Here is a 13,173-nt window from a genome sequence, read left to right on the forward strand (position 1 = left end):
CACGGTCTCTCGAGTGATTCGTGCTCCGAGTATAGACAACAAACGATGACGACCTCGCTATGGTCGCTCAATTCCTTTATGCATCGAGTAATATCTCTCACGGGGCGTCGCCCGCTGTATATATAAACCTATATAACATAAACCTTCCCGATTTCTGATCGTCCGCGTTTCAAACCAGAACATTTTACGGGTCGGGAAACCACATGAGCTGTAGTGTAGGCGTAAACTTACACCGCATAATGTAACCGAAATTAACCGAGCTTTGCGCGTTGCACCTGAGTTACAGGCAGCGCACGCGCCCGTCCCTAAAGCGCGATATCTGGCCGCGGTCCAACCGGACAAAGCGGTCGCCTCACACTAAAACCGAGCAGCCGCGAAAACGCGTTCTCTCTCACCGCTGTCTAGCCCTGGCATGCCACCGTCCTGCGCACCACAGCAGCGTGCGAAAAAGGATATCCATTCCAGCAGTGGCGGACGACGTTCGAGATTAGCGCGGAATATTAACGCCCCGCGACACCTAGACGCCCCGTTCGCCGCACTCGTCTTCGCTCCTGGTGTTGCGCGGAGCATCATCCGGCAGCTCTAAATGCCTGAGCTGCGAACACACATTAGGTGCCTGGCGATTATGCGTGCCATCCGCTTTCATTTTGGTTGCTCTTTCTTTCTTTCTTTCTTTCTTTCTTTCTTTCTTTCTTTCTTTCTTTCTTTCTTTCTTTCTTTCTTTCTTTCTTTCTTTCTTTCTTTCTTTCTTTCTTTCTTTCTTTCTTTCTTTCTTTCTTTCTTTCTTTCTTTCTTTCTTTCTTTCTTTCTTTCTTTTTCCTGCGCTTGGTTGACTTGGAAGGGGGCAAAGGACGCGGACGTGGTGCGTTGCTGCTACGTCGACCTTTGGAGGCCTGCCAAATGATCCGGAGGCCGTTAGACAGGGAAACAATGCGTCCTCCCCCCCCCCCCCCCCCCCCTTCGTCCATCCCTCTCTCTCGCGGAACTTGGCTCTTCTTTTATGGTGTTTATTTTTCTTTCACCAGGAGCTATAAGAGACCTGACCGACGCACACAGACACGTGCTCTGAAGGCTCTCTTTAGAGCGGAGACGTCTTAATAGTGCCGCCACGAGCGGAGGGGGCCCTGTGGCGCGTCCGACCCGCCGAGAGGATTGTTTGAGTGGCTTGACTGTTCTTGACAAGCAGTGCGCAGAGATTGTGTGTAAAAAAAAAAGAAGAGAAAGCTGCGTTATTTCTCTTTCAATGTATAGAACTTAATCGTCGCTGTTTTGTTGTGGTGGTAGTGTAAGATACGTCTCCGCTCGTCTCACGGCAACGAAACGTTGCGTGAGCCCTCTTAACCTGGTTTTCCACCGGTCTCACTGATCGATTGCAAACTTCTTTATATCGAGACCATAATCAATCGCTTTGCGCATTTGTACCATGATTCTCTCAGGACGCTGTTCTTCTCTTCAAGTTAGGCGGAGGAGTTCAATGAAACATCAATATAAAGGGGAAAAAATTCCAATTTGCTGCCGTCACTCACCCTTCCGAAAATTTCGATAGACTGAGGCTATAGAATCTACAAGTCGAGGAACGTTCGAGGGCTAATTTGAAGGCGCCGAGTTAGCCTGCGCGCACTATTGAGATACTGATTCTTTTAATTTTTACCCATTTGTTCGTTCACGTTGAACAACCGGTAAGTGAGCCTCGCAGGCGCCTCTTCGTTTATGCATGCGCGCCAACCGTTCCTCCGATGTCGACACTCGCTTCTCGTTTTCTCCTCCCCGCTGCGGTGGCTCGTATCTCCTCCGCGGCGCCTAAGCGTGCCTGCCACGGTCACGATGCCCAGTGAACAGAAAACGGCTGCCGCTCCGGTCAGCTGAGCCGCATCCTTCGCCGCACGCGCCGGCGGCCACGCTTTGGCCGCTGGACTCCTTGCGACAGCAGCTGCCCCCCTCTCTCTGACAAGTGGGCGCCCTCCGCCGCGACCGTGGGACTTCGCGCATCTCACGATGCGCGCTCTACGCACCTTCAATTGCGTGCAGTAGGCCGGAAGCTTCGGCCTGTCTCGACTGACGGGAAAGCAATACGGGTCTGCTGCTGCGGTTAGGTTAGAAATCATTACGTAGCATTCATTGTGCTCCGAGTGGACCGGTTATAAATGTGAATCAGCAAAACTTCTGCGTAGTGTTTACTCGCGAGAGATAGGGTGTGCTTAAAAGCGCCTTTCTTTCAAAATGACTCACTGATGACTACTCAGAAGCAGAAGCTTGCTGAAGTGCTGTCCGAAGCACAACTGTACCTTTATTTCATTCCCACACCGCTACGGTAATTTCCCTGAACTTTGAGAACAACTTTCACCCCGGGTAACCTGCAGCGTGAAGCACTTTCAATCTTAATATGGCTCAACTTTGACGATCGATCGATTCCTATTGAGGGCTGTTATCTTCGCGAAATTGGCGATGCACACCTTCAGAGTTCAGCTTTTCAGACTGCACGCGTTATGAGAGTATTGCTTTTCAGGTGGAAAGCGGTGTGAGAGTATTTTTCTTTAGGTGGCACGCCGCGTCCGAGTATCACCGCTTTTTAAGCGGCAAGCCGCCTCAGAGTATATCTTTTCAGACAGTATGCCGGAGTCCGAGGATGATCCCTCCTCCGGTCAGTGCAGCACTCAAGTCTACACCGACTCGCAGTGTGGTGTGCTCGCGAGCGTAAACTCCTACAGCGTCTGCGGGTTGGCCAGTTCCGGACGGCTTGGCAGCTGGGTGAAGGAGCCGCGCATTGCAACGGCAGGACCCTCACTCGCCGGCGGCGGAAACGGTCCCGCAAGGCCGAGCGAAGCCTTTGCGCGTGCAAGGCCGTCGACCGCTGCGGCAGCCAGCCGAACCCAGCTTTCCCGCTCCTTGCCTCCGGGGCAACGTCGCCGTGCGCAGGTGCTCGGTTACAGCCTGCTGCTGCTGCTGCTTAGATGCCTACTCGCGGGAAGTGAGAAAGAAAAAAGAAAAGAAACGGTTTCCGAACTGAGAGCGGCGGCGGCTATTAAAGGAACGGAGCTCCGAAATGAGCCTGTCGCCCTCACTCCGTGTGGTTCGTGAAGGTCGACCGCCGCCGCTGCGCCGGTTATGTGATCTGTCACGTCACTAATGCGCACTGCTTTGCGCACGTGCACGGTTACGCAAGTGGAGGGCAGTTCCCTGTGGGCACTGCAGTGCACACGCCCTGTTCTTTCTTCCCTCTTATCGGCGTTTCCTGTCTGTACGAGCGCCGATTCTCAATCTCCCTAGCTTTTCTCCCCAAATCTTATGGTGTGATGAAAGTCTTTCAATATGCAGGAGATAGGCCAATGAGCTTACATAGCTCTTGCCTGCCGATTTGTTTCTGCCCACAAACAAAAACGATGAAGGTATGTGACGGGCTATTTATGACAGGTACTCAGCTGCAGTCGAAATGCCGTTCGAACGCCTTCTTCTTCAAATTTACAAGAAGCTAGGAACACAGTGTCCCAGTAATGGGGCCTGCGGTTGCTCCTGCCTGGCCCGTATGCCATGCGGTTAGTGCGCGAACCGAACTGCCTCCGACTGTGGTCAAATACGAAGGAGCGAAATTCGATGTAGTCCTTCGAGCATCAAATGGAAGTCGTGCGCAGCGATAACACGGCGCAATCACTGCCTTTAACGTGACTCCGCGAAACAATGCTTTCATCGGCATCGGCGTTGCGCGTAGGAAACAGCGATATCTACGAACGGTCTACAGACGTGCACAGGTATCTGATGGCCCAATTACTCTTCCGAGACGGCGTATACTATTTCACCCCGTTTCTCGAGCGCTCACGGTGCAACGACCACTGATAGCTGTGGCTAGCCGCGCTTCAGGCACTCGGCTGAAGACTTAAAATCAAGAGCCGTGGAAAAGCGTTGTCCGCTATCATCGTGCGCGTGTAAGGAGTCCGGATGGCGAGAAGATACGAGCTCCGATTGCGTCAATCTCGAATTTGAATATCGAGACTGCCCATACACTCCCACTCCATTCTCGGCAAGGCACTCAACGCGGAGGTGGATGCCCTTGTAAAGATAAACAATACAACCCAGCCGCGAACAGAGGAGGAAAAGTGTTGTGGTCTCTGGCACGCGGCGTCTGGCACGAAGTGGACGGTCTCGGCTACGCCGCCCAATTTGCATAACGTGGTCCGATTGCAACGCATTGGCGACTACGGACGCTGTCGCCGCTGCAGCCGCCCCTTGCTTCGCGGCCTTGGATGCACCAGGTGGACTGTGTCCAAGACTCCACGCGGAGACAATCTTGGTTTTTGTTTTCTCGCTCGCGCCTTGCAACGTTTCCTTTTCCTCCAGCATGTCCCACAGTATTACACGCTTGGTGTAGTCTTAGCTCTCAGAGCCTCGCCAGGGTGTGGCCAGCTGTGTATGCCCACTCTTTTGTAATCAAGTTTTCCACGCCTCTCCTTTTTGGTTTGTTTTGTCTCTTAACCATCTGAATATTCGAATGCGAGGCGTTCGAGGCCGGTGTACGGGGGTTGTTCATGTGAGGCAGTAAGAATTTCCGCTCGAATGGCTGTGCAGTGTGTCTCAATTGACATTGAAAAAGTACTGGAATAGCAAGTAAGAACGGAAAAAGAAAGACAACTAAGCGCGGTCCGTGCTCAGTCTGCAGAAAATGACGCTTTCTCGAGATGGCTTAATCAGCTGGAATAACTCCACTAAAATTTTCGCTAAAAATTTTCTAACAGTAGGAGCAGAAATTATTGAATGCCTATCGTACTCTGGATTAGCAAGAAATCTAGTTTCGAATGCCAAGGCCAATTTCCGCCTCTATATCTTCGATTCGAAAACGCTTCCCCGACAACACCTCCTTATTTCGGCACATTTTGCTCGCTGTGCTTTATGAGAATAATAATAATAATAAAAAAAACTGTTCTCTACCTTTTCCTTCTCTATTTGGCAGCAGAAATAAATCGGCGCGAATTCTTTTTTTTTTCATTGTGTCAAGTATTTTGCGCCTCTAATGCGAAAGCAAGTGAACGTAAAAATTCCGACTCAGTGTCCGCGCGGCAATTACCTACACGCGCACGATGTACATGAAGACAAATAGCGATGTAATTGCCATGGCATACATGGGGAGTAATTTTGCAAACCTTAAGCTCAGTGTCCTCAGAAAAACACATTGCATTATAGATACCCCAGCTGATGGCTGCTGCCTTCAGTTCGGCGTATATTAGCGTTCTTTTTTTCTTTTCTCCAATCTCTGTTTCCCCTCCTTTGCCTCAGCATCGGGTAACGTGTTACAACAGATTTCCGCCAGCCTTCCTTGCGTTCTCCTCCGTCATTCCAAACGCGCATGGCCCGCCGCTAATATCGGCTGCCGCCACGGGAGAGTAATTTGTATGGAAATGAGCGCCTGTTTTTAGCTGCGCTCCGAGCTACGGCTGTCCTCCGTGGCCGTCCTTCCTCCATTTCTTCCTTCCCCCGTTTCCCCCTCTCCTTCCCAGCACATCCCCCTCTCTCGTTTCACGCGTGGCTGTTTATACATCACGCCACGAGCCGACTAACGGGAGCCGTTCGCACGTCCCTTGGCTACTATGTGTCGGTGGGACGTGGAAGCGATTTAAAAGAAAATGTACAAAACCCGCGAAGCCGTGTAGCTCAAGTTTTTGGCATCTCGTCAACGCTGTTGTTTTTTCACACGTCGAGTCGTTTCCCTTTGCTTGTTTAGAAGAAGTATGCGAGTCTTTACACGCAGGTGCAGGCGTGGAATGCGTATCAAGGGCGAAATGTGAGCCCCAAGGAAAGACAGGCGGAAAGCCTGTCAGCGTGGTTGGCTTCTTATAACTCACTAAATGCGCGAACAGGAAGGAAGTTTTGTATTTTTTTTTCATATGTTAGCGTTTCGTATTTCCAGAAGCGGAGGAGGAAGAATGTGCAGCCATTCTGCACAGTCCATAGTAACCAGATATCCATCGATGGAAATGCGCTGGCGTTGCCAAAGCTAGGAATAAAATTAGGAAGAAAAGAATCCTCGTTCCCTGCATCGAGTATATGTATTCCGGAGTGTTAAGGCGGGCGGTCTTCCTTTTGTTTTATACGCAAGCCTGACTTGATCGTTTACAATTAGTATTAGTAAATATTTCCACCCTTTCAGATCATCCGCGTGATGACCCTGGAGTCGAGACATTTCGTAATTTTTAATTCACTACGGTCGAGCTGTAACAATTCAACGACAGGCTCTGCCAGCCAGAGCAAGTAACACTGCTATTGCAGAAATCGTAAGATTTAGAAGCTGGCTGGAGATTGGGAAGTAGATTAAAGCTGATTTATGCATATGAACCGGATTGCGAACACTCACTTGCGAAGTTCACTTCTCGCCTGCCTCTCACGTTTGTAACGGACAGCACAAAGAGATGTGTAGTATAATGCGGTATTGTCAGTCCAGATATAATGGTAAGGTGTGCATACTTTACATTTTCAATCTCTAACTGTTTAACTGAAGAGGTTCTTCGCCCCAGGAGCACTCATTGTATGTGCCGCCCTCTCAGATCCTTACATGCCGCGTAGCCTCAAGCCGCTTTTCACAAACCGGAGCCGGTTGAAGTCGTGACGAGCAGGTCTCTGTGGCAAATGCTTTCCAGCTGCAGTTCTCTTCCGTCATTCGCGCAATGCTTTGTCGGCCGATTCTTCGCATTTTTTTTTTTTTTTGGTCTTTGAGATAATGAGTTGTGAGGCAACACTGTTAGGGGGGTGAGCGCGGATTCCCCGATTGTTGGGACTGTATGTTTTGTGGGGCTCGCCGTTCCCGCGCGATGAATGTGCGAACCGTGACTGATGCACAGCCTATACGGACGCGCTGCGGAATCAAAACGCAGATCGTGCAGCTGAAAATGTGTGAGCGTAAGTTTGCAATACTCCGAGGGCAGGTGTCAAGGGGGCGTTAATGAGTAAGAGGCTACTGATAATGCATTAACATCTCTATGAGAAGTACGTCATGCGTGGTCATTGGGGTCATGCCAGATGCGTGGTTCAGCCATGATATCTTAATCAAAATCTCCAATAGCTCTTTACTAATGAAGCATAACTACAATCAGTGCAGCGTAACTAAACAACTAGCTTTTGCAGTTTGCATGGCTTCCTGCGCCGCGTTCCTTGAACTCGTCCTCACAAAGGCGTTCGCATCGCAAAGAGAGAGAGAAGGGGAAGAGGAGCGAGAGAGAGAGAGAGGGACAGCCGCTTGGCAGAGCAGGAGAGTCGTCACACCGCGTGCCAGAGAGAACAACTCATCCGTAGTTGCACGAGACAGAAATTCTGACGTTCGCGCTACGGCGTCAGCGCGGATGTCGGCGACGCCAGCGTGCACGTCCCGACCGGCGTGGTATGCTATACACCCTCATCATCAGGGCCGCCTGCGTCGACCTCTCCGGGTCGACAGCACGAGCCTTCCCTCCCCCGCCTCCAACGCCACTGCCTTAGTTCGTTTGTGCTCCTACGCGAACTTCGCTTGAAAACAAGGGGACTACCCCTGCGACGACGAAGCGAGGCGAGCGAGTCACGGTCATTCAATAATCGTGGCGTATTACCTGCCTACGTCACGAGGAAATATATCACCACAAGGAAAGATAGGAGTCGGAGAGCATTTCGCTATATGGCTCCTGGTTTGAGAGAGACGTCGTCACAGCAATCCGGAACCTAGCCGATGACGTGCGCATAGACGCGCGCGGAGCTAGTATAACGCGATCGTGGCAATCCGTGGGGCACACCGCCCCCGCGACCAACCACCACGAACCCCCCAACAAGGCTAACTGGAGGAGCAGCCACGCTACGCGAAGACATCGGCGGCGATCGCGTAATGGGTCTTCCCGGTGAAGCAAGATACCTGGCGTCTCTTTTTATTCACTTTGCTTTTATTGCGTCCAAGCTTTTCTCTTGAGTGTCGGCTCATAGACGGACTCAGAGCGCGTACGAGACAGGTTCTCCCAAGGCTGATCGGTCCGTAATAGGCGCCGCGGCAGAGGTGACCGAGCTTATAGGTCGTATCTCCCCTGGTGTGCGGCAGTTGGAGACGTCGCTTTTTGCCTTTCGTTCGCTGTTTCGCGGGCGCTGCTGGTCGGATTTGAAATATACCCCCTCTTTCTTTCGTGCATCTCGCCTTGTCCAAGTGTAGCAAGGGGTGTGATGATGAGTGTCGCTGTCGTTTCGCCATGACTCGACGAATGACCGCTTTATTGGCGTAGAGAAGTAGCTTGAACTGAGTTGCTCCTCCACATCCGTCTCTCTCATAAGAATATGGATCAGAGCGAAAGGAATGCATACTTTCGGTGGAAGGCTGCAGGTATGACGTCACCGGTCTCACCTAAGTCGCTGCGTGCTAAAGTAGAGGGTTGTGTAAAAGGGGCGTTGTTTTGTGAAGCGAAAATGACAAGAGTGACTTTCTTGCAACCTTGTAAAGGTGCCTGCGCAAAGGAGCCTAGTACAGCATAGATTAGGAGCACGTTATTCCAAAACAAGAAGTTGAACTAAAAGATAAATTCCCTTCCATAAATGAGCGGAATCTTTAGCGCTTCATCAGTGCAGTGAGCATGATGCGTCCTCCGTAATGGTACGATGGTATCAAGGGAGATGTTTATAATAATACGTACACAATACTTGCTCAGGCAAAGCACCAACGGTAATTTCATGTTAATAAAGCATATTTTCGGACAAACTCACTCAGCCAAGGACCCTTATGAGTGGCGTGACCTCTTTGCACATATCTAGAGCTACTTCGGATAATAGCTGCAGTTCTGTACATAACCAAAGCGCACCGCCCCCTCACATTCCATCCCCGTTGATACTAAGCGAAGGATCATTTCACTCGCTGTCGCACAAACCTTCGTCCCTACGCAAAAAACCGCGAATGCACTCACGGCCAACCATCTCTTCAAGGCCGCTAATGACGAGAGAAAACAAAAAGGAGAGAAAAAGTAAACTGTCTGACGCCAGCACGTCATCCCGGGCTTTGGTGGCGACCTGCGATCTTGCACGCCGGGCCTCGGAGAGCTGTTTAATATGGACGGGCAGCGACGTGCCCACCGTGCGACCAGCTGCTGCCCTTTCCGAGGTCTCTCTCCTTCTCCGGTGCTTCTATTACGCGCCGCGTCCTCATAGCGCCCACGGTGTCTATATCGCTCCATGCCGCTCCCCCTTAGCCATCCACCTTGAGTGAAGTTCACGACTCCCATAAAGCTTCGGCAGTGAAAAGACAAACGAAAGAGGTCGAATAACACTTATATTTGGTTGTCGCTGAAGGCTTGGGAGAAGCAATGCGTTCCACGAGGAACGCTCCCGCCGCTTTCGCGGAGCACCTGTCATGGCGTCGTTCGAGGTGCAAAGGTCAGGAGAGCGGTCGGGCAACCGAAACGTCGTCGGTATTGTGTGGTTTGTGTGTTGTCTTCTCTGAGAGAAACTCACGCCGACTCCGATCGCGCATTGTTCGAAGGGCGCGATAGTTGTGGCGGGACTGGTTTTACCTTCGAGATGTCTTCGTTGCTCGTGGCGAGCTCTTTGTTTTCGTCTTTGAAAGAGGGCGCTGGCGTTGCGAGAGCGTGACGCTGTGAGAGTATTGTACTGTGTGAGAAACAAAAGAAGCTGGCAGGAAAGGCCGCTCGCTGTCGCCCGTGAAATATGTCTTTCTTGTTCTTTTCTTTTCTTCCCTGCGGAAACAGCTATAGAGACTTCGTCCGGGCGGAGATCTGTTCATGCGTGAAAGGTGCGGCGTCCATTGTGTTTAGAAGCGGATAGCAAACAACGTTAGCTCGCGTTCCTTCGTGAGTTTCACTTATCGAAACGTGAGCGACCTTTCACTGTCAGACAGGTCCATTGGAAGCTCACAAAATAATGTGACGTTGACATAACGCAAGCGTAAACATACTCGATGCGCCGGGTTGGTGCTAAATGTGGGATACGCGCAAATTGTTTCGCTAAAAGTTGAGCGATCGGCAGTGTTATAACTAGTAGCAAGCTACTGGCGCTTCTAAAGTAAGTAGCCTGTTTTACTCGACACGATTGATGCGCTGCTGTAGAGTCAGTTACGAGTTTCACGTAGACACGTGCTGTGCGTACCTTCTTACCTTGTATCATCCCTTTGCTTGCACCATTTGTCACGCATTTTCCCGTATCGTCACCTCCAGTTGACAGATTTGCAATTTGTTTGCGCTGTGGTCAGACACAAACGGAACCAGTCTTTGTGAAACAGGATGTGCTCCTAGGTTCGATCCTCATTTATTACGTACACAGTTACTTTCGTCACGGTACATACGCCAAGACAAATAGATCAAGGAAGACAATCTGGCATGCTCATTTGTCTTGTGTTGAGAGCAAAGCCTCCACATCTATGTGATGTGGCAATAAATGGGCAACGGGCGTATATATGTCGGTTCGAACAAAAATACACAGCGGGTGTAATTGTGGAATGCATAATTCATGAGCTGCTATTTCTCACCCATAACTTGGACTCGATTTCTTCTTAGTAAAGCAGCAGGGCACCGGCTCAGATAACTGCACGGACCCCCCTCCGGTTGTGTCATTGTTGCCCGTTACGCCTTTGTGATACAACGCGCGCGCATATCGAACTGAGGATCAGCATTGCGTACTGACGCGATACTGAGGGTCGATTCTTCCGCCACATTTCACTGGTCCTTCTTTTGCTTTTTGTTTCACGCGCACCAGCGGGTTCGTATCTCTACTGCAAGGTCGCGATCGCGCCATTTGCTCCCTAGATTACACCGGCGAATAAAAGATGGCACGGGGCGTCGCTTAAAGGAAACGCGCTATGTCCTTTAGTAGCACTGTTTGTCAGGGTATGAAAATGCTAAGTGGCTACGATAAGCCGAACGAGTTGGTGTTTTCTCTCAACCCTGACGCGCTTAATTCAGCGAGACGCTTTGCATACTCAGTTGTGGTGCTCTCGAGCAGGCGTGTAATATATGCGGCTGCCGGAAATGCCGCCCGGCTTTGCTCGTAATCTGAATATGAATTATACGTCTCGCGATTTCGAAATCAAATTCACACTCTCTCGCTTGACTCGTCTACTCCTAAAGGTATGCATGCCTCAGTTCTCAGGGGTGGCTTTTCCAAGCGGGATATGTCATCACCCAGTCACGAGGATCGTTCCCGTGAGCGCATAGCGCACGCCTGCCTTCCTCGGCCAGCTTTGATGCCACACATGTGTATGTGCATGCGAATGAGAAAAAAGAAAAGGGCAGGCATAAAGACACTGGCGGCTGGGGCCATCCATAAACGTGGAGGAGCATACGTTTCTTCGCCAGTTGCCCTCCGGAGCCAAGGCCGGCGGGTGTGGAGAGAACTGAAGCCTGCACAGGCTATACAACGGGAAGCAAGGCGGCAAAGCGTTTCGGTTTGGGGGACGTCGTCTTCGCTCCTCACCGGCGGCTCAAGAGTCGACGGCGGCGCGCGCTCGGGCAGCCAACAGCACCTCACGAGACGAGCACCGCACAAGGCGGCAGCAATAGCCTCGGTCGTCGCAAATGCTTTTTTCTTTCCCTCAGGGACGCAAACCGCCAACGCGAAAAAGAGAAGAAGAAGCCTCGCGAGCGCACACACTCACACACTCACAGTTGTGGTGGTGGTGTTTCTCTCGTGAAGCCACGTTAGACGCAGCAGAGACGGGCTCCCTCTCCGACGGCCGTCGTCGCCGCTGAGTTCGTACGACGCTGTACGTCGGGCATAGTACGCGACACGATCATCCGGGAGCGTTGCATTGTTGACCCGCACTGCGCGCCAGCGGTTGGCTCTTCGTGGCCCGGTCTCGTGCGCCTCCTCTCCCCTGAGTAAGTGTGGCCATTGCACCGTTGGACTCGTCGTTGCCACCACCGTCGCCGTCCTGGTAGTCGTGTTTTCGTGGCCACGCACGACACGCGCTCGCGATAGAAAGAAAGAAAGCACGAAAGAAGAAGCCAAGGTGCTGGGGGTAACCTACGCGTCCCGACGACGTTGCCCCCTCGACGAAGACAGCGTTGCAACACGGCCACGAGGCGCCGACGCCACGAACCACCACGCAGCGAGCGTCGTCGTCTCTCCGACGCGGATACAGACTGACGCTCCGACGACGACGTCAACGAGAGATTCGGCAGCGCTACGCTCGCACGCTCTGTGGTTCGGCGAACGGCGACGACGACTGCGAACGCTCTTAAAGACAGAGCGGGGTTCCGGAGATCGGCTTTTGGACTAGTGCTGTGCCACCGACGACCCGTCGCTCCTTCGTCCGACTTTTCTGCTGATGGACGAGCACAGGAGACGCAAGGGTAGGCGATGTCGACATATCATCCTTATCGAACCCTAAAGCATCCTGCCTTATCTTTTCCTCATCCCCTTATTGCTCCAGATGACTGACTTTTTGACATCGGTATACCATGTCGCCTTTTTTCATATCGTCATGCTAACGAGGGTAGACAGCTAGTCGCAACCGAAATCAACCGAAACCGAATGTACTACTCATAACTCGTGCTGGTTGAAGTTTGTAGGACCTTAGCCGGGCTGTTAGAAACGCGCTGGTTCGGTTATCTCGTAAAGTCGCGGATGACGGAGAGGGAACAGCCGTCTACATTTCATGTTATTTCGAATACTTCAAAGTGGTAAAAGGCCCTGTGGATAGCCCTTTTAGCTCGCTATCAACGCTGCTGTCATTCCAGAGTTCCGATGTCCGCTGAGTGCAGGCGCTGTATGGTACGAAGTATCTGTATCCGCGCTTCAAAGGACGAACCGAGCAGCTCTTGCAGGGAAGCATCGCATATGCCAACCGGTCAAGGGTAGCTCCCCCCTTCGAATAGGCAGATTAAAATCTCTCGCTGAGTCACAATGCCTTTGAGGCGGGGCGAGAATCTAACCTTCTGCTCCTCGCCAAGCTTGACCAGTAATTACCATTCCTCAAAACTCACACCGGCGTGATTGCAGAGGCCAGCTCGATTGCTTTTGGCTCGATTGCCTATAATTCCACTCCTCTCCGTTGTGTAGGTTCGTTCGATGACAGCGATGGAGATATCAAACGGAGGGAGGGGGCCTGTATGGTACGTCCGGCATGCGGAAACGCTTGGTCAGCCAGCAGAGGGCGACACATGAGTCGGCGATGGCTCTGCGCCATGTCGGTAACACGTGACCGTTGTTGCGCAACGGCAACACCAGCGCAGCCAG

At 51.7% G+C, this 13,173-nt stretch overlaps 1 protein-coding gene across 5 annotated transcripts in view; it reads left to right on the forward strand.

The window, feature by feature from the left end:
• Tsp74F (Tetraspanin 74F) overlaps window positions 1–13,173 on the forward strand; it is a 339,549-nt gene that overhangs the window by 307,324 nt on the left and 19,052 nt on the right. The window contains exon 1 of one of the 5 annotated variants that reach the window (XM_089564371.1): window positions 12,009–12,287. The exons of the other annotated variants lie outside the window; for them this stretch is intronic. Coding sequence (XP_089420497.1) covers window positions 12,263–12,287 — 25 coding nt within the window. The 5' untranslated portion in view covers window positions 12,009–12,262. Of the gene's footprint in view, window positions 1–12,008; window positions 12,288–13,173 lie in introns of those variants that run through there. 5 annotated transcript variants of the gene reach the window in all.

This window comes from Amblyomma mixtum, chromosome 1 (genome assembly GCF_055824585.1).
Source record: "Amblyomma mixtum isolate Tamu chromosome 1, ASM5582458v1, whole genome shotgun sequence".
Classification (NCBI taxonomy): domain Eukaryota; kingdom Metazoa; phylum Arthropoda; class Arachnida; order Ixodida; family Ixodidae; genus Amblyomma; species Amblyomma mixtum.